At 41.8% G+C, this 22,430-nt stretch overlaps 1 protein-coding gene across 7 annotated transcripts in view; it reads left to right on the forward strand.

Moving 5' to 3' along the window:
* myo16 (myosin XVI) overlaps positions 1-22,430 on the forward strand; it is a 265,694-nt gene that overhangs the window by 37,170 nt on the left and 206,094 nt on the right. For 4 of the 7 annotated variants that reach the window (XM_056251796.1, XM_056251797.1, XM_056251800.1 and 1 more), the window contains exon 1: positions 18,771-18,978. The exons of the other annotated variants lie outside the window; for them this stretch is intronic. In XM_056251796.1, coding sequence (XP_056107771.1) covers positions 18,951-18,978 — 28 coding nt within the window. In that variant the 5' untranslated portion in view covers positions 18,771-18,950. Of the gene's footprint in view, positions 1-18,770; positions 18,979-22,430 lie in introns of those variants that run through there. 7 annotated transcript variants of the gene reach the window in all.

Genomic DNA, 22,430 nt, shown 5'->3' on the forward strand with positions numbered 1-22,430 from the left:
CTTATAGTTAGTAGAATGTCTAAAGTGGACCATCGAAATAAAGTGTAACTGTAATGTTCTATGTAGAACCATAAACCCACCCCGGAATGGTACTAAGAATAGTTATTGACAGTATGGTTCTTGGTCGTTGGATCAGATTTTATGCCATACTTTAAATGGCATTTTGTGTTAGACTAAAAGCTCACAGACCTTGTTTTTCACTATTGTATCTCACTTTCTCTTTTCTCTCTTTATTTCATCTCTCCAATCACAAACATCTGATACACTGCATCAGACTGACCTCTATTGACTCTCTCAGTCTCAGTCGCGACTACTTTATTACATTTCTCAAAATGGGCATTGAACCAGTCAAGCTCATTTGAAGACTGTGAAAAAGGGATTTACTCTATATGCATTAGTTCAGGTGGGTGCGTGTTCGCACTGGTGTGTCGGTCAGGACATCTGAGTCAGGATTCAGTTTCCAGAATTGAATGAAATTATTCAGACATGACAGCACAGTCAGACCACGGGCATTTATTGTTCAAAAGTCTCATATAGTGGACATTTATAGATGTGTGGTCTGTAAATAACAAAGATAACAATGAGTAAACAATAATCACAATAACTTATTACCATTGGCTAGAAACAATCATATCCTTAAAGTATATAACATGTACTGAAATAAACATTATTGCAATACTATGTAGTGCCACTAGGTGGCGCATGAAGCGCGCGGAATAAAGTAGGTAAAAGGTCATTTGCTACATTATTAAATGGCACGGTAAATGTGACGAACGACATGAAATCAATAATCCACACATGTAACATACTAAATAGTGTAAATGTATTACCTACAAACATCCATTAAACTACTGAATGAAGAATTAAACTTATTAGGCGGCAATACAGAAGACGAACTTGTACACACGAATCACTATACTGCTCGTGCGAGTGAACAAGCTGACGATAATAAACCAATAAGTCATACAATCACTTGACTAACAAATAAAGTCACCTAATAAAGTACAGAAAATCGCACTTACGTATTTTCAATGACTCACTAAAAGGAATGTCCACTCTGTGGAGAAGTTTTGGTGTTGTTTCAGCCTCAGGAAACTTAATGCTAATCTCTCTTCAGCAGGCACACACTGGCTGACGTCACGCAGTGGAGAGCGCTCTTATTGGCCGGAGATCGCGCTTATTGATGTAGAGCGCGTTCATTTGCTGTGTCTTCTTAACACTGCCGCCCCCAAATATGCTGAGCGTATTTGTTCTTTATAGGCTTAATCAGTTTTTAGGGGATAAGTCCTGGACAGATAAATCTTCGTCTGAGAAAGAAGGCAGGGGAATCAAACGAGCAACAGGTCGGGTGTAAACCTTATCATTGATTTGGATCTCAGCTGCTCTAATACATCCATCTGGACCAGGGAAGGTTTTCATAACTTTGCCCAATAACCACAAATCACGTGGGACCTGTGGGTCTACAACCATAACTACATCTCCAGTGGAAATGTTCCTAACCTCGGAATGCCACTTGCTACGAGATTGTAGTGTAGGTAAGTAGTGATGGATGAAACTCGACCAGAACTGATCAGCCAATACCTGACTTTGCCTCCATCTCCGCCGCCCCATGAGTTCAGTAGCTGGATAGACCACCGGTGGTAAGGAACTATCCGGCCGCCCCATGAGCAGGTAGTTAGGCGTAACAGGATCAACGTCAGCTATGTTACTTGAGGTGTATCCTAATGGTTTACTGTTCAAAATGCCTTCAACTTCAATGAGGACTGTCAGGAGCACCTCTTCGGTCACAACCTGTGCGCCAATGGTGGTGCGTAGGGCATTTTTCACTGACCGAATCTCTCTTTCCCAGGCTCCACCAAAGTGTGGAGCATTCGGTGGGTTGAAGCGGAAGGATATTTTCTGTTTGGCGAGCTGTTGTTGGAGTTGAGGGCTGAGAGAAGAAAAGGCTTCTTGGAGCTCTCTTTCTCCTCCACGGAAATTGGTGCCCTGGTCCGAAATTAATTCAAATGGTGTGCCACGCCGGGCTACAAACCTCCTTAAGGCCATCAGGAATGAGTCTGTATCAATGGAAGTGAGAAGATCCAGATGTATACTTCTTGTAGTGAGGCACTTAAAGATTACACCCCACCTCTTCTCACAGCGCCTGCCAATTTTAATTTGAAATGGCCCGAAACAGTCCATTCCGGTACTGTAGAATGGTGGCTTATGTAGTCTCAAGCGGGCTGGTGGTAGATCTGCCATTTTGGGGATAACTGGCTTGCTCTTCCACTTTTGACACTCTTTGCATAAATGCTGTTGCTTGCGAATGGCTTCGCGTCCTCTCAATACCCAGAAGTTTCTCCTCATTTCTGCAAAATCTCTCGGATCCCGGGTGGCAGAGCTTGTAATCGTAGTCCTGGATCAGTAATTTAGTGCTGAAATTATGAGGATGTAGAACTACGGGGTGGATTACTGACGATTCCAGTCCTTCAGCCCGTCGCAGACGGCCACCAACTCTGACAAGCTGACTGGACTCGTCAAATTCTGGTGCAAGGGTAAGTAGCCGACTGGTTGACTGTACAGGCTTCCCGGCCTTAAGTAATCTGTAATCATCAGGGAAACTGTCAATCTGGGATTTCTGGAGGATGAGCAATTCTGCAGCTTGATAATCTGCCGCTGAGGGCTGTTCTTTTCCTTTAAGGTTCTGAGCTGTTGCCTCTACTAGCTCCTTCCAGGAACTGTGAGTAACAGGATCAGGAATGCTTGGGAGAATAATTTCTGTTGAAATGCCACAGAAAATTCCCTTACGATGCTCTGCTTTATCCTCCGGAGCTTGTAGACTAGGAGTTATTGGCCATGCTGACTCAGGTTCAAGGAGGAATGATGGTCCTTGACTCCATCTATTGGTCACTGACAGGTCTTTGAGGGTTTTACCCCGGGTCAGGTCATCTGCTGGATTCCTATCAGAGTCCACGTATCGCCAGGTACACCCTGCTGTAAGGTCTTGGATCTCCGCTATCCTTGTTCCAACGAAAACTTTGAATCTGTATGATTCTGAGTTGATCCAGGCGAGTACCGTTGTGGAATCTGTCCACATAAACACTCTGCTGATTTCCACAGTAAGCTCAGTCTTAAGCAGTTTGGCTAGCTGAGCGCCATTCAGGGCGGCGCATAACTCCAATCGAGGTATGGTATGTCTTCGCTTAGGAGCAACTTTAGATCTGGCCATGATGAAGGCAAGCTGAACTTGACCACTATCATTCTCTGTGCGCAGATACGAGACAGACCCATAAGCCTGCTCAGAGGCATCACAAAAGATGTGTATCTGTCGGGTAACCTGGAACTGGTCGGTGTCTGAGGATACGAAACAACGAGGCAGGGACATGCTGGCTAAGGTAGGGAGTTCTTCTTCCCAGTCATTCCAGGATTTCAAAAGGTCATCAGGTAGGTTGGGATCATCCCATTCCCTCTGCTTGTCCCACAACCTTTGTACCAAAACTTTAGCTCGTGTGGTAAAGGGAATAATGAAACCAAGTGGGTCGTACTGAGTTGCGAGCACCCTGTAGATGTGACGAAGGGTACGTGGTCCAGGCTTCACTGATCGGGTTTTATACCCAAGGGTGTCTAATTGGCAGTACCACTTTAAACCCAATGTGGATTCCTGTATGTCAGTCCGATCTTGTGACAACCACAATTCGGTGCTGTTGGATCGTGCGTCTGTTGGCAGGTGCTCAACCACACTTGGAACATTACTTGCCCACTGACGAAGATCAAAACCACCACTGGCCAGGATTTGGCGGATTTATCCACCAGTTTCCTTGCTTCCTCAGGTGACTGCAGACTCTGCATGCAGTTGTCCACATAGAAGTTTTTCTCTACCGTGACTCTGACATCATCATTGGGCTTGCTGTGGTCGATGATGTGCCGTTGAAGGGCGTAAATGGCACAGCACGGGCTACAAGTGGTGCCAAAGGGTAAAACCTGCCACTCGTAGACATCAGGAGGTTTGGTTCTGTCAAGGTCCCGCCACACAAAACGGAGGAGATGTTTATCTTCAGGCAGAAGGCGGACCTGATGAAACATCCCCTTGATGTCACCACTGATTGCCACTTTGTGCTCACGAAAGCGTAACAGGACGCCCAATAAGGATGGGCCTAACGCTGGTCCAGGAAGTAAGTAGTCATTCAAGCTGTGGCCTTCAAACTGGAAGGAACAGTTGAAAACCACACGATTCTTTCCATTATGATGAACCATAAGGTGAGGAATGAACCATGACTCACCATCAGTGTTGACTTCTTCAGGAGGAAGTTTGCGTGCATAGCCAGAGACTTCTAGCTTGCCTATCTCTTCCTTATATGCAGCAGCTTTAATGGTGTCCCTTTCTAGACGCTTCTCTGTGCTCCTTAGGTTTGGTAGTACAGCCTCTTTAGAAGCTTGAAGAAGAACCATGTCTTTCTTGCGAAGGAGTGGGGTAGCATATCGGCTAACTCCATCAACCAGTATTCTCCTGGTCTGAGTCTGTAAAAGGGTAAGAGCTTCTTGATCTTGTTTTGACCTTGTGAGCAGCCCTTCGGATCTAATGGGGAGGACATCGGCCTGCCAGAGTCTCTCAACATTCTGAAAAAGCTCCATCATTGAAGGTTTAGTGGTGATATGCAAACACTGCTGTGACTTCAACTTCTCTTCAAGAACTCGTGCTGGACCTTGCAGAGTCCAACCCAGACGTGTCTTAATGGCAGCCAGACCACCTGGTGGACCAAGGCGGACTGGTTCTATAGGGGTTATTAGGTTAGGATGGTCTGCTCCGATCAACAGCATTGGGCTGGCTTTATGAATTGGCTGAAGTGGTAGCCCTCTCAAGTGGCTGTATTTCTGCTGAAGGGCTGCAACCGGATAAGAATGTTCTGCTAGGCTCAAGGGTTCCGCTGTAAAGGCTCTCTCGATGAGATAGCTCTTATTTGGTTGAGAGGGTGTTGAGATCCTGAAGGAAACTGCTGTGCCATGGAGTGTTGTTATGTCCTGCCTTATAGTCCTTAAGGCTAAGTCTTCTGACTTCCCTGTGAGACCTAGTCTTTGAGCTGCAGATGACAGAAGTATTGTGCGCTCTGAACCGTCATCGAGCACGGCATATGTGTCTAAGCTCCTACCTTTGTGTTGCAAGATAACTCTGATGATCTTAAGAAGGACTCGATTGGACCCTTCAGGCCTGTCCATGTACAGCGGTGTATTGGTAGAGCTGACAAGGCAGGTGCCTTCCTTCGTTGGCTTAACATTCACATCATGGAGGATTTGCAAATGTATTCTATTGCACAGACGACATGGCTTCTTCAGAGTGCACTGCGCAGCTCGGTGGGAGCGTCCACACTTCCAACATCTATTATTCGACTTTATCCAGTCAGTCACTTGGTCTTTGGAAAGTGCTTGGAAGGACGTACACTTGCTCAGGTAATGGGTTTTCTCATCACAGTAAGGGCAGAAGGCGTTGCTTTGATTTGTGCTCTTAGCAGGCTGTGGCAACACCGGTAATGATGGTTGATCTGCACCATGGAGTATTGTGGTTGCGTGATATTTCACCTTGGAATTACTACGGAAGTCTGTTCTTTGTCTGACTCTGTGAGCTTTGTCTCCACCAATGCTTTCATGATCTTGACACCATGACTCAAACTTGAGCCACTTAGCGAAGTCAAGCAGTGTGTACACAGTACCTGGTTCATAACTCATGTGCCTTCTGAAAGATGACCGCAACTCAGGAGGTAGCTTGGTGAGGAGTCGAGCCACATGAGATCCACACCGTAATTCAACTTCTCCTTCTGTGCCCAGTGTCTTCAGAAGTCCTACCAGTGCCTGGATTTGTAGAGCAAAGCGTTCAAAACCTGCAGTATCTCCAGACTGGACATCCTGGGAGTCCATAACAGTAGCTATTCTATTTAACGCGAGTTGGTGAGGTCGCCCAAACCTCCCAGTAAGGGCTGCCATGGTGTCTGAATAGGGAGTAAGGGAATTCAAGAATGAATCTGCTATCAGGCGAGCTTCCATTAACTTCAAGTGGTCAACTAGAACCTGGTACTTAAAGAGTTCAGTTGCGTCCTCTGGCAACAAATTATTCAAGGCTAACTTAAGGCGGGCGAATTCGCCTGGGTCTCGACGGGAAAAATCAGGTATAGTTGGCTGAGGACCTCTGTAGGTCGTCTCCTGTCTATTCACATTCATCTGTGGTCTCGGTTGGTTTGATGGTAACCAGTAGGGCTGGATGGGATAATGCGCCGCGGGCATTGAGAGAGTAGGGGCTGATCTATCCATCTCTGGCTGTTGTTGACTCAGGTAATGTCTGTAGGGGTCAGGCATACTGGAGGGAACCTGGGCTGCTACTCTACCAGCAGAAAGGGTGCCATCGTTCTGATGTTGAACTGGAGGAGGAACATGATGGGCATTACTGTCTGTACTGTAAGGATTTGTGCTCTGTGGAGTGGGAATTCTACGTGGAGCTGGTATCGGATGAGCACGGGGTGATGGTTCCTGCACAGGTGTTTCTGACTCCCTGTAAATCGTTCTAGGTGAAGGCACCGGAGTTGTTTGGGATAGATACTGTTGTTTAGCAGTGGGCGATGACCTCTGACTTGACTGGCTTCTCGTTAACATGTCTTGCATGATTTCTGTCAGTCGTCTGATCTCCTCCTTCATTGATAATTGAGATTGACGAAGCTCTCTGTTCTCTTTTTCAATGTCATGCACTGTTTGGTGAAGATCCGGAGGTAAGGAGTGGGTATAGTCATCTTGTGCACTCCACTGGTCTCTAATGAGAAACCATGGCTCTTTTTGTGGACCTGTTCCCTCTAAAGAATCAGGTGCTCCACTTTTGGCTCCCTCGTCTGAGCTGTAATCTCTGGTGATTTGCAGACGAGCAATTGGGGTATCGTCCCACTGTTTATCTTCTCGCCCATGTGTCTGCTGTGCTATCTGTATGAAAGGTACCGCAACATTAGGGTTCGCTGGATACTGAACCTCGAAATCTTGGAGGTATGTTGGCTGGCGAACTGAACGTCTAGGCCGTGCACCTTGGATCTGATATTCTATACTCTGGGTTTCTGACATCCTTAGTCCAGTGTAAACACACTATCCGGCTCGAAGGACCAATGTGAAAAAGGGATTTACTCTATATGCACTAGTTCAGGTGGGTGCGTGTTCGCACTGGTGTGTCGGTCAGGACATCTGAGTCAGGATTCAGTTTCCAGAATTGAATGAAATTATTCAGACATGACAGCACAGTCAGACCACGGGCATTTATTGTTCAAAAGTCTCATATAGTGGACATTTATAGATGTGTGGTCTGTAAATAACAAAGATAACAATGAGTAAACAATAATCACAATAACTTATTACCATTGGCTAGAAACAATCATATCCTTAAAGTATATAACATGTACTGAAATAAACATTATTGCAATACTATGTAGTGCCACTAGGTGGCGCATGAAGCGCGCGGAATAAAGTAGGTAAAAGGTCATTTGCTACATTATTAAATGGCACGGTAAATGTGACGAACGACATGAAATCAATAATCCACACATGTAACATACTAAATAGTGTAAATGTATTACCTACAAACATCCATTAAACTACTGAATGAAGAATTAAACTTATTAGGCGGCAATACAGAAGACGAACTTGTACACACGAATCACTATACTGCTCGTGCGAGTGAACAAGCTGACGATAATAAACCAATAAGTCATACAATCACTTGACTAACAAATAAAGTCACCTAATAAAGTACAGAAAATCGCACTTACGTATTTTCAATGACTCACTAAAAGGAATGTCCACTCTGTGGAGAAGTTTTGGTGTTGTTTCAGCCTCAGGAAACTTAATGCTAATCTCTCTTCAGCAGGCACACACTGGCTGACGTCACGCAGTGGAGAGCGCTCTTATTGGCCGGAGATCGCGCTTATTGATGTAGAGCGCGTTTATTTGCTGTGTCTTCTTAACAAAGACTCAGCCGTTTAATCCAATAAGAGTGAGTTGGATCGTCAAAGTGGGACAGAGTAAACAGTCATGGTTAACATTAGCACAACATCTTAACACTTGCCTTAATGCACAGAAGATTTGACATGCTCTGGGTGGGTAATGAAGAATTAAATTAATGGATTTTGAAATCTGTAGGTTTAAACTGGAAAAAGAGAGTCTCCCAAGATGTTGAGTAAAGTCTTGTGCATGTATACGGTATATGCAGTTTTTAGCCCTAGGATGATGGTCACATTTCTGTTGTGATAAATGTTAAAAACCATATGTAAATGTGGCCTATGTGTGGACATTAAACTGTAAGTATCCAAAGACATCAGTGGTGTAAAGACATCACTGTAGAGATAACAATGGAAATTGAGAGCAAACCACATATTCAGGGATGAAGGAGCAAGTGAGAAGACAGAAAGACAGATAGAGGGCTTAAGGAGATGGAGCGATAAAAGGAAGAGATAATGGTATTAATCCACAGCTTAATGGACCACTAGATTATAAGTCTACTCAACTGTTTGTGTGACCTGTAGCTCTACGATCTCTAATAAAACGTCTTTGAAGATTTCATATACTATTTTTTTAATCATCTTCGCATGCGAATTAAGTATTGCGCTTGACAGACAAACTGTGCATTTCACTACACAGTTTACTGAGGGTAACGTTTTAGGAGATTTTCGTTTGCCAGTTTACTGGTTGGGAAAATTAACCCTTAAATTATGCTAATAGAATTCAGCAGTGAAATTTGGGGGAAAAGAAATATTTAGTAGTGTAAATACAACACAGGGGCTGAATAATTAATGTCATGTAGAGATTGCATCACATGTTTAATTCAGTCCTTAAACCCTGGCCCTTCCAGAGGCGCTTACCCTCCCCAGGCCATGAATGCTGCCGTAATTGAAAGTGCTGGTTCAATATGGCTGAACTGATTCATTAGTGTATGTGAGATCCTTGTCACAAGCTGTTTTAATTAGTGAAAAATGCTTCCGCAGGGTCTCATCAACAGCTTTTTACAGCTGTGGTGTGTGAATATAAAAGCAAGATAGCGAGGTAAGATACACATGCGATTATTAATAGGCACTATGAAATACTGCTTGGAAATGCCACACTATTTAGATGAACACTTGACAGGTGTTACAAAGGTTTTGCCTGAGCTCTCAAAAACCCAGACCAGTAAAGTAAAACCCTGTGTTTATTGTCACACACACACACACAAAAAAAAACATGTTAAATTATTTATAGGAATGATACTGCCTCCATGTGACGGATGCTTGATACAATTTATCATGGTGTGTTTTTATTACAGGATGCAAATGCTTAAAGGTAGGGTAGGCAATTTTCGGAGAGGCTAGCAATAAGATCCCACCCTCCCTTCAGAGGATCTCCAAAGCCACGCCTCCTTCAAAACACATGAACGCGTACAGCAGGGAGCAAACACTTGTGTTGCCACTGAAACACATAAATTTGAGTCACGAACTGTTCCAAGTATAAAGTCATGGGTTTCCATCTTTTTCAAATTACAGTAGTTATGGCGTGACCGCAGCATTAGCTGTAAAAGGTGGCTGCTGTTTTGTTTGCGTTGCTCGGGATGTCTGTCTAACTCTGCATAGCACGCTGATGACGTGTGATGTCTGCGCGACCAGGTACGTGGAGGTATGGAAATACATGCGTTGACAGGCAGGTGGGTGATTTATGATTTTATGGTCCTATGCCTTCCACAGACTATATATATATATATATATATACACTCACCTAAAGGATTATTAGGAACACCATACTAATACTGTGTTTGACCCCCTTTCGCCTTCAGAACTGCCTTAATTCTACGTGGCATTGATTCAACAAGGTGCTGAAAGCATTCTTTAGAAATGTTGGCCCATATTGATAGGATAGCATCTTGCAGTTGATGGAGATTTGTGGGATGCACATCCAGGGCACGAAGCTCCCGTTCCACCACATCCCAAAGATGCTCTATTGGGTTGAGATCTGGTGACTGTGGGGGCCATTTTAGTACAGTGAACTCATTGTCATGTTCAAGAAACCAATTTGAAATGATTCGAGCTTTGTGACATGGTGCATTATCCTGCTGGAAGTAGCCATCAGAGGATGCGTACATGGTGGCCATAAAGGGATGGACATGGTCAGAAACAATGCTCAGGTAGGCCCTGACATTTAAACGATGCCCAATTGGCACTAAGGGGCCTAAAGTGTGCCAAGAAAACATCCCCCACACCATTACACCACCACCACCAGCTGCACAGTGGTAACAAGGCATGATGGATCCATGTTCTCATTTTGTTTACGCCAAATTCTGACTCTACCATCTGAATGTCTCAACAGAAATCGAGACTCATCAGACCAGGCAACATTTTTCCAGTCTTCAACTGTCCAATTTTGGTGAGCTCTTGCAAATTGTAGCCTCTTTTTCCTATTTGAATGTCTCAACAGAAATCGAGACTCATCAGACCAGGCAACATTTTTCCAGTCTTCAACTGTCCAATATTGGTGAGCTCTTGCAAATTGTAGCCTCTTTTTCCTATTTGTAGTGGAGATGAGTGGTACCCGGTGGGGTCTTCTGCTGTTGTAGCCCATCCGCCTCGAGGTTGTGCGTGTTGTGTTGCCAAATGCTTTGCTGCATACCTCGGTTGTAACGAGTCAAATTTGCTCTTCTATCAGCTTGAATCAGTCGGCCCATTCTCCTCTGACCTCTAGCATCAACAAGGCATTTTCGCCCACAGGACTGCCGCATACTGGATGTTTTTCCCTTTTCACACCATTTTTTGTAAACCCTAGAAATGGTTGTGCGTGAAAATCCCAGTAACTGAGCAGATTGTGAAATACTCAGACCGGCCCGTCTGGCACCAACAACCATGCCAGGCTCAAAATTGCTTAAATCACCTTTCTTTCCCATTCTGACATTCAGTTTGGAGTTCAGGAGATTTTCTTGACCAGGACCACACCCCTAAATGCATTGAAGCAACTGCCATGTGATTGGTTGATTAGATAATTGCATTAATGTGAAATTGAACAGGTGTTCCTAATAATCCTTTAGGTGAGTATATGAAGAGTTCAGATGCAAAAGCCTCTAAACGCCACCTCCGTCAAAAATGAGATAATGACATTGAGTGAAAGCTATCTGAACACAGTACACGTTCAACAAATATATTTGCTTCAAATCCTCGAAATCTCAGCCTCAGCCCATTCAGAAATATCAGTTTGTCGGCAAAAGCCTCTAGACGCCACTTCCCTTTGGCAGCAAAAGCCACTACATCCCGAGAACCAATCAGAAGGCGCGAGCCGCGCGAATCAGTACAGGCTGTTTCAATAGAGCGGTGCGCTGAGGAGACGGATTTTTTGAGACGGCTGAGGAGATTGTTTTGTTTTTGGATTCAGATTTTTTACATTTTTAAGATGGAGTACGATGAAATGGAGGAGCCTGTCCTACTGACATCAAAAGGCAGAAGTGAACGTCGTTTATCTACCTCAAAACTCTTCCCGTTAATTTACAAGGCAAAAGAAAATCGGTAACTTTACAGTGAAAATAGCTTGGTCGCAAGTGTAGCATGCACTCATAACAGCTCTTGGTGCAGTGCTGTAACTTTGAAGGAATTTGATTTATTATACTTGAGATATACATTATAATATTACTTTACATTATTTAAGTCTTATAAGCTTCTTATACAAAATGCACAGATATTGATGTTTAAGAATGTTGCTCTGTTCTACTTGATTATACAAACTAAAACTATTAAACTATTTTAATCGCCAATTCTTTTTGCCAATGTGGTTGTACTGTGTGAATCGGGGGGGGGGGGGGGGGGGGGGGGGGGGGCTTTTGTCTTTATTCAGACAGGGCTGAATCTCATTCAGCCCCCCTGTAAAGAGGTGTGTCTACTGTTTAGTTTTGAAATGAATGTGCTCTAATCTTTTTCAGTGTTTCTAGTTACATTTGTATTGATTTTTCAGCTATTTACTATGTCTTGTCCCAAAGAGGTGGATTTAGAGGTTTTTGCGAAAAAAGCACAAGTGGATTTAGCTGTTTTTGACGCAAAAGAAAATCTAATTTGTTAAAAATCACTGAATTGACTCAAGTGACATTTTTGAAAAAAAGTTATTTTATTCAATGACTAATAACCTTATCAGTACCTTTAAAATGAAACTACTGGACGTGAACATAGGAGCCTGATAAAAAATGCTCATTTAAAGAAAATAAGTCTGACGGATTTAGAGGGTTTTGCATCTGAACTCTTCATATATATAAATACATTTAGACTACTTAACTTAGTGATTGCTATCAGGATGTAAAGCCTTTCAACTAGCATAAGAAAAAAAAAATTCTGGAACAAATCACCTTCCCTGCCTTTAATTGAATAATGTAAGCAAAAGTTGATTGGCTTTCTCTGACAACACATTCCATTGATACACATTTAAGCATGTAACGGGATTCAGATGTTATGTGAAGAAGGAGGCGGGAACCGGCGAACATTTAAAGGTTTTAATACAATAAATTAACAAATACAAAAATGAAAGTAAAAGACAGCAGCCCCTCACGGACAACTGCTGTCACATACAATAAAACAGAAACACAACATAAAATCAGGCCTGATCCTCTCTCAATCTTCACTGTCGTCGCTCCTCCTTTATGCTTCCACTCCTCCGTGAGAGATGCGAGACCGGTGCGTCTCACAGGTGTCGTTCATTATCACTCACGCCATCGGCCTCGTGCCGTTCTCTCACGTCCCTCGGCCTCGTCCTGCTCGCCACAAAGCACAAATTGTGTTTTCCTCACATATCTAACCATGTAAGTTCATATTTAGTCAAATTTAAATGACACCTTACAGTCATCTGATCTTGTGAACTTGGAACACAATTCAAAACACTACATACTTGTGGACCTTTTGTTTTTTTTTATTCTTCATTGTGAAAAACTATATCAGAATGCAGGTTTAGCAGAGCATCCAAGATGCTCTTTTCCATTTTTTTTGTTCTTTTAACAAATTTAGACAGTAATCAATAGTTCATATTAATTGTGCTCTAGCCTATATTCCAAGTCTTCTGAATACATATTGTTGTTACTCGATAACCTTGCCTTTAACTTATTCAAATCATGATGCAAGCACACTTACCACTCAACTATATATTCAGTCAATAATGACTTTGGTGTGTTCTTCACACAACGCTATGATACGCTTTTAGAAGAATAGTATTTGTGTCAGTGTGCTGAAGAAACTTATTGGAGTTGAGTGGAAATGTTACTCATCCGTTCACCAAGAAACAGACACATGATGAATATGTACTGCCATCCAGATATGAATTGCTATAGTTGATCCAAATACATTTATTTAGCTTTGAGCTGCATTTCTGATCCTGGAGAAAAGTCAGGTGTGATTCTGACATTCACAAGTGAGTCCTGAGGTGCTTGTGAACCAATGTCCCATTGATAATATTGATCAGCAAATGACCTTATCTGCCTGACTGTAGACTGTAAGTGTGTATGCACATGCAAAATTTAAAATCAGATCAATAAAACGAATATACAATAATAAAAAAATAACTGGTTTGGAACAACTTATAAAAAAAATAAAAAAATGGGGGGTAAAGGATTCCTACAACTGTAAAACTAAAATCAGTTTGCCCTTTAGCTCAGTTTTGAAGTTAGGTATAGTGACTTGCAGGACACAACTGCGCTCTCAAAGGTTTTGATGTTGTGGTGGCATGTCCTTCATACTCATGATCAGTGTTGGGTTTATTACTGTAGTGGCTTCTTTACCCAGAGACTGACAGCTGTTGATAAGACATGTTTTTCCATCTTAGTCCTGACAGCTCAATACATACGCTGAGACGCACACCTCATATCATCTTCTGGAAATAGGGTAATTTCTCTCTCTCATATGCTTGCTTTCTCTATTTCTGTTCCTCCCCTTCTGTCTTGACATTTACCTCAAATGACACTCTTCTCTCCAATCCTTTATTGGTCTGACAGAGGAGACCGGTCTCCCTCCCTTTCTCTCATCTGCAACTTGAAGGTCTGACATTTCTCATAGCACACAGACGGAGGAAAACATCACATCTCATTTCTCTGTTGTGACTCACTGGCATAGACAGTACTCTTCTGTGACCTTTGACCAAGGTGGACTCAAGTGCACTGACTGACAGAGACATGTCGGGATTCCTTGTGCATCTTTTGTCATCTGTGAATTACATTGTGTTTTTTTTTTAGTGAAAAAATAAAAGGAAAAAATTTAACAATGCATAAAGCCAAGCTCATGAATTTACTTACCCATCTTTTTTCATAGGTGTTCATACTCCTTTGAAAATCTGTGGGATGTTTCAAATTGTTTTTTTAAATAAGAGAGACAAAAAAAGCTGAATTTTTTATAAAAATGATCCTGTTCAAAAGGAATCATAAACAACAATAATAAAAGCTACAGTCATTGTTGCTTTAGTTAGTAACACACAAGTGGGAACATTTTTGAATTAAGTTATTTTGTCTTGTGGGGTTGTGGATGTGTGGATGGGCCCTTCTCAAATTCACTGCTCTCTAACTACTGGGTGGATTCTGGCTGGTGGAAGAGGATGGGGTGAAGGGTCATTTGACCCCTCAAGTGATGTATAATCTCTATTGCTCATCCATGAAATGTGACCTTCTCGGAGATCACATCCAATGGGAATATGTCTTACCACTCTTCGTTTTTCAGTCATTTTCAATCTTATGTTCTTCTTCCTTTTTAGTAACTCTCTATTGTTTGCACAGACTTCCATCCATCCATCCATCCATCCATCCTCAAAAACCACCCAATCCATGGCAAAAAAATGAGGAATAGCCTAAATAGTTTATATAATAAATACAATAAAATGCCAAAAAGTATCCGTACTACGGAGCCCCCCTAGTCCCACTTTGTCAAAAAAATTTATTATAACTATCTCGTGGCCTCAAGATAAGTAACTCGTGGCCTCAAGATAGTATCTCACGAGATAGTATCTTGAGGCCACGAGTTACTTATCTTGAGGCCAAGATAAGTAGCCACGAGATAGCCACGAGATAGTATCTTGAGGCCACGAGTTACTTATCTTGAGGCCACGAGATAGTTATAATAAATTTTTTTGACAAAGTGGGACTAGGGGGGCTCCGTACAATACAAATATTTTAATAAAAAATACTTTTCTTACCCAATATTTGTGTATTTTTAATGCATATTATCCGCATTAGCTTAGCAAAATGCTTAAATTCTACTAATTCTATACATTTTATTTGTATTAAATTCTAAACACTTTCTTTAAGGAGTGTTATTTGTATGACAGAAAGGGTTGCTCCCTATGTATAGAGTATTCAAAATCAGTCAACGAGGTTCCATTTCAGTTAGGATGCTATAACAGACCGCAAAGCAACTCACATTTTCGTAGAAAAGCCAAAGTATCGCATTGAATAAAAAAAAAAATTCTACATGATTTTATTTAAATTTTTGGACAATAACACTTTCCACTCTTTTTTTAATTTCGTTTTAAGTCTCTGACACATTTCATGTTTCCCTCAAGTCATCTCTGTCGCCCGTGTCTCTAGTCACAAAGTGAATGTATCAAAATAAAAAGCTGCATTAAATATTCCTCCAGTCCATTCCTCGGCCCACTCGTTCATCTTTTTTGCCTTCATATCTCTATCTGTCATCCACCCTTCCATCTGTCTTTCCCCCATACCGCTTCTTTTCCATTCCTTCTGCTCAAGGGCGCTGGGTTGCGCATCTGCTGCGAATGATAGCAGCGAGAAAGACGCATCCTTTCAAATAAGTCCCTCACCAAAATAATTATTTATTACGTTTTTTATTTAGTGATGTGGTCATAGTGATAGAACTGCTTTCACACAAACAACCATGACTCTGACAAGTTATTTTAGAGCATATGTGTCCATGAGAATGAGTTAAATATCTCTGTAAATGTGGATTAGAGTCTTGTGAATTAATGTGATTTGGGTTTTATGATCCTTGGAATAATTTAAAACTCCTCCAGATAGAACATTGTTTCAATAACCATCTATGGCTATAATATCCCATTTTCTTGCACATGAATCCCGGCAAACCGAGCACATGCAGGGAGAAGAGGGTTAAATCTCTGACCTGGATACACATGACAGGCTTTATTTTGGTCTTTATTTCTTTTGCTCTCACGGTGTTTTTTCCCCTCTAAAGTAGAGTTTATGTGTGGGTTTGTGTGGAGGTGTTTGGCAGGAAGACTAAGATATGCATATACATTCATGTTCAGTCATACCCACATACACTCCAACACGCAGTGAACCAGATTCACTGGTCAAAATGGTGATGGAAATGCAATGTAATCAGTCTGATGTGCTTTACACAACCTCACGTTCACACGTCACATGGCATTTGCAGACTTAGCATGTTTTTAATTTCCTGGCCCTATGCATGAAGGTGTTAACCCAGAGCAGAAGGGAGAGGAAGCTTGTCCGAGGTAATTTGTCGCCAGTTAAACACTATTGCTGAGCAGTTAAGCTGTCAGGACTCGCACCCGTCAACACTGAGAGCAAGCAATGGGATACAACAAAATACGCCCTTTATCATAAATGACACTGCATTCTATAGGGGGTTTCGTTTCTTCATTCTGTCTGTGCTGTTTATTTAAATTGTTGGTTTATGCACAATATATGTTTAAGTCTCGCGTCACATTGCCTACTTCCATAGGGGGAAAACATATTTAAGTCAAGTACTGTAGTATGTCAAAATTCATAGTATTCATAAAACAGTAAGTGAAAAAAACACGGATGATCAATTATTTCGGTCGAGATTCTAAAGTGCGCATCCAATGGACACTTTAATATCCCATGAGGACATGGGAGAGGATTTGTTAATGGCAGTAAAGCGACGGAACTGGCCACATGACAGTGACACATTCATACCAAAGATATATAACATATTTAAATAGTTTTTAAACATTTATGATACAAGCCCTCGTGTTTTGCTTGTATGGTGTCACGATAATACTTATGGGTTCTGACACATCACTGTCCTTCCACTGACTATACCTTTTGCATTGATAACTTGGGGTATGTAAAATCTGACTCCCATGAGCGCAGAATTGTGACGAATGTTGCTCAGAGTGACGTAAAATTCGCATGAATTCAGATTTGACTGTTCAGACTGAGGTCACATTGCAAAACATCTGACTTGTATTGGATTAGTACCACATATGGAGGTGGCAAAAATTGGAATTGAAAAGATCAGGAACCGGTTGCATAAACATACAGTATCCATTACATTAAGACTGTGTTTTCAGAACTAGTATGACCAACCAGCAGTCAAATAGGGGTAATCAATTCCCCCAAATCAAGTTCGGTATCAAATTAGATCAATCTATATTTATCTGACTTGAAAAAGTTATAAACAGTCTTAAAGAAATAAATGGATGACTAACTTGTAAGACTTGTCTTAGCAGTTTATGCAACCTGTATTCCATGTGGTTTATGGTGTTCACACTGTCATGAGAAAAACAATCTAAGTCACATATGAGCAAAACAATGGATTTGGGCCACATTTACCTGCAGTCTAATACTTCCACAGCATCAGCCACACTAATTGTCATTAGCCTTTCACACATACAGTCTTTACTGGTAAATGACCAGTCATGTATGTGAACAGGACCTTTTCAAAAAAAGGGAAGTTGTAACATTATCAGTAAATTACCGGTAATGTGCTCTGTGTGAACGCGGAATGAAGATTACCGGTATGAGCATGTACGAAGTCAGAACGTGCTGATGTAAGAAGTCAGCTTTGGGCCGATCATAAAGTTCTTATGGAGATGACGTGATTACTCAGCACTGTTTACAGCCTAAGGTTTTAATAGTTTTTGTAAATATGCGCAAGATGATCTTTGAACGTTGCGCCACGTCTCGCAGCTTTTTCAACGTGTCGCGCTAGAAACCTAGCCTTCTTTTCCATTCATAGTTTTTAAGAGCAAAAACGCCCTCTGTTTGCTCATCCCGCCATCACTCAGACGTCAAAAATTTTTGTCAAATAGAATAGATAGTGAAACTAAGGCGCTTCTCCTCATGGGGGCGGATGAAGACAACGGCGTGGCATTTAAAGATCACTTTCGATGACTGACATCACAGGATTTACTGGTATTTTGGAGCTGATGTGTAAATGGTTTGTTACCGGAACGCTGGTGCTTGTGTGAACAGCATGTGTATTTACCAGTAAAGTCATACTGGCAATTTTACGGTAACTTACCGGAATTGCTGTGTGAAAGTGGCTATTGAGATGAGAGGAACTTGTAACAGATATGTAAGGAAAGACAAAAATTGGTGTTTGTATTCTTCATTACGTTAACTTTTTACTTTATATGGTAACATAAGAGCTGGTCTTAAATATGCTTTATTGAAATATGTTAGGTTCTATTTTCCCGCTTCATATCTGTCGCTCCCAGCATACAGTGTCTGATAACCGCACTGCAGTAACTTACCTCAGCCTCTCTCTCCCTCAGTCTGAACCCAAATTTCATCTTGCTCCCCTCCCCTCTTCCCCAAACCTCCTACCTCCTCTCATCACTCTCTCTTCCATTCCTCTCCACCGTCTCTTTACCCCTTTCTCTGAAGCGAGAGCGCGCGCGAGGGGTGTGCAAGGGGGTGTGTGTGCAGCGGTGGGCGGGGTTAAGGACGCGTCAATCAGCGGCGCTACAATAGCACGTGTGGCGGTCATGGTCATAGAGTGGCTCGGTTGAGTCGACGCGACTGCAGGAGAGAGAGAGAAAGCGCGCGAGCGGTTACCGTCACCTTATCCACCGCTCCTCCTTCACTACAACCACAACCGCCTCTGCAACCCGATCGCCCTTTAATAATGCACGGGGAAGTAAAGGGAATTTCAGAGACCGGGCTCTGAATGATGTATAGCGCCGGTTACTACAGCACCGCACCGGAGAGCACGAACCTGTAGCTGTGTGATCTGCGGAGAAAAATGTCACACTATCATTTCATCAAATGCTGTAAGTAACGAGCCGTGAGAGAGGCGTCTTTCCGTATGCATCTGCCAATGATGTCATTTCGTCAATGATGTCATTTGTCAATGATGTCATTTTGTGCGTTTGCTGGAGAGAGTGATTGAGAGACAGGAGGAATTGTGAGTGATTTAGGGTGTGTGTCTGATGCAGGTCAAATTCATGGGTGCTTAATGCATGCGTTTAACGCACACCACCACATGCATGCATGCATGCATGCATGCATGCATCCATCCTGTGCAGTGAGGCTGGATGATGAGATGTCATCATGATGATGGGTTGGCTTTGGTGACTTTATGTGTGTATGTGAAGTTGCAGGAGGATGCGGCAGCAGTGTAAAAGTTGACCGGTGGCTGCTGCAGGTGTGTGTAGGGACCTCCTACACATACCTGTCAAGTTTTGGATTTGAAAATAAGGGAAATTTTCCGGCGCCCACCTCGATCAGTCCCACCACCCCAACCAAGCTCCAGTATCCCTTACATTTTAAGACAGGTGTTAATTAAAACACACACACACACATATATATATGGTATATATATATTAAGAGCATTATTTAAAGGCTTATTTGCATATTTTCTGTTCATTTAACATTGCTTGTCTTTACATTTACATTTTATTTTCATTCCACACATTATTTTCATTTCACATTGCTTTTCATTTGCAGTTTTTCTTTTCATTTCACATAACTTTTCTTTACTCTTTTAGTGAGTTATTGAACAAATTTGTTGCAGACTTTGTATTAACTGTTTTGGAAGGAGTGTATTTGTGGGCTGGGCCAGAGTGGTTAATTTTACATGAGAGTAGCAAACAGTTCTGTTGTCTAACGTCATCCTATTCTCTGTAACAATCTTTCGTACCATGCTCCTTCCCCGTGTGAGATGCTAACCGTGACCGTGACTGTCCCCCACCCTGCTCCTCTTCAGAAAAGTAAATTCGCTATCCCATTGATCGCGGTATTTAGTACATGAGGGTTTTGTTTTTTTGGCAGGAGTGCCTTGCTCTGTCATATCATAGCGTAGATCATCCGACTCTGTTTTTTTTTTTGTTTTTTTGTTTTTTTCCGCGTTGTCACTCATCATCTGAGCACTAACCTCGCGACACTGCCACCTACAGTACCTGTAGTTATCGCGAGGCTAGTGACAGAGCTCCGAGTGGGAATGTTTTTTTTTTTTTTTTACTCCGCCCGGGGTATTATTATTTTTCAATAACGCAGGTTAAAATACGGGAGATTTACGGGAAAACACTAATACGGGAGGACGGCGGGAAAGAAGGGTAAAATACGGGACTTTCCCGGCCAAAACGGGATACTTGACAGGTATGCCTACAGGAGTCTGCCTGCTTTCAGACAGACGGCTGGCGGGTGACAGTCTGACAGCCTCTGCAGGATCCCTCTCTCGTGTGTAGCCTATCTTTGTATTTGTGGTGGTGGGGTGTGTGTGTGTGTGTGTGGTCGTGAACATGAGAGTGTCAGGTAGGATAATGGAGCGAGGGAAGGGATGTTGACCCAAACGGATGTTGCAGTGGTGGCTGGGAGGATGGAGATGCTGATGTGGGAGAAGGTGGTAATCAGGAAGCGTTTGTGTTGCCAGCTGCAGATGAAAGGCAGTTGTTAAACTCGTCCCTTTGCCACCCATCTCATTTCATCTTTATTCAGATAGTCTAATTCTCCTTCATCTCCATTGCTTGTTTTCCCCTCTGTATGTTTTGCTCATTTGAACACACACCCACACACCACCTCTGTTGCTTTTAGTGGATTATTTTATGCTTTTGCTCTGTTTAATTATTATATTTTTGTTAATGGCACTTTCCATGAATAGAGTACAGAAAAAAAAGAAGAGATTTTGCATAAACTACAGAAAATGTTGTTTGTCAAACTCACGAGGTCCAAGTCAAACTAATATTTAATATATTTTAAATATATTTATACTACATATAATATGACATTTGCAACCCTGTGTGAGCAATATTTACCAATATGCTTGCATGTCTAAGTAACCAGTAGATCTATCCAAAATTGAGCGGTGGCTGCTTGCTAGTTTGAATCAAATGTTGGTTTGCTGTTGATAAACTTATATTTCCCATAAATTAAAAACAAATGTTTGTTTGATATATATTTTAACTTAAATTGGGTGACAATGTTTAATGGTTGAGCTTGATGAATTGGAAACACTAAAATGTGTGTACAAATGGGAAATTGAATAAGAATATGTAATTGTCATATTGTTACTTTAGCACAAAATGCTAAGCCAAACATTTGTTAATAGTTATTAGTTAATGTTTTGTCAAATTTCCGTCTTTATATCCGTTGGATACAGTTAAGAAGGTGGGGAAGTTCAAAATCTTCATTTAGGCTTCACTGAAAGTGCCTTGAAACGCTTAGCAATGTGTTGACGTAATTTCCACTGAAACAGGAAGACAAGACGGGACATATTGAGCAGCTCCTCCCCTTTTTTAAAATCGCAAATAGCTTTTAATTTATATCACAGCTCAGCCAGAGCCGTTGAGCTCAGTAAAGCCGCAGTTTCCTCCATATCGCTTTAAAAAATATAGCATTTTCTGCAGAATTCAAATGGATCCGATACGTTTTGTGGTATGATCCACTCTGTGCTATTGTGTCTCTGGACCGGAGCAGACTGTGCTATCGCTGCGGCAGTTCGCACGACACTAACAAAACCAGAATTCATTCGCCCCAATGGAAAGTATATTTACACTGTCTGAATCGTTCCCTGTCCCCTAGTGCACTATGTGCCATTCACCATGTAGAAAATAGTAAATGTGTGAACAATTGACCAATTTTAGCTGCAGCTTTAGATTCTAGAGAGCATCATTGATGCATATTGTCGCAAGTGAGACTGATATATTGTAAGTTTTGAATGATTATATACTCTAAATGTGAGTTTTCTTATTGGTTTGTAGCAACTACCTTATAGATAACAGGAAGAGTAACATTCATACTAAGGCCAAAAAAAACTTCAATTTTGACTTTATGGGGACTCTAAGGCGGGGGTACAGACATGTGACGTCTTTGAACTAGCTACTTTTCATGTTCGTTTTTATAGCTAGGTATTGGTTGATCAGACAAGTGATGCACTGAAATTTCAGCATCCAAACACGACACCTTGAACAGCATACCAAGTTCCACTTCAACTTTTTTGTGGCTAAATTAAAAACCTTTTCAGGGTTTCAGTAAAAAAAATAAACCTAAAAAAAAAAACATTTCAGTGCCTATATCCAAGTTCTCACAATGGAAAAAAAAATTGATTTGTACCTCTAATACTTGAAAATATTACAGTGTACTGTATTCATGGAAAGTACCTTGTGCTATCACTTACACCTCCCTTTCTTCCCCTCACCTTTACTCTTTCTTCTTGTGTTTGAGCAGAGATGGCCAGTGCCAGAGGCAAACCGTGAGAGAATGCGCAAGGTCGCACACTCCAGTG

The sequence above is a fragment of the Rhinichthys klamathensis genome, unplaced genomic scaffold (genome assembly GCF_029890125.1).
Source record: "Rhinichthys klamathensis goyatoka isolate OS25496 unplaced genomic scaffold, OSU_Roscu_1.1 h1tg000090l_1, whole genome shotgun sequence".
Classification (NCBI taxonomy): domain Eukaryota; kingdom Metazoa; phylum Chordata; class Actinopteri; order Cypriniformes; family Leuciscidae; genus Rhinichthys; species Rhinichthys klamathensis.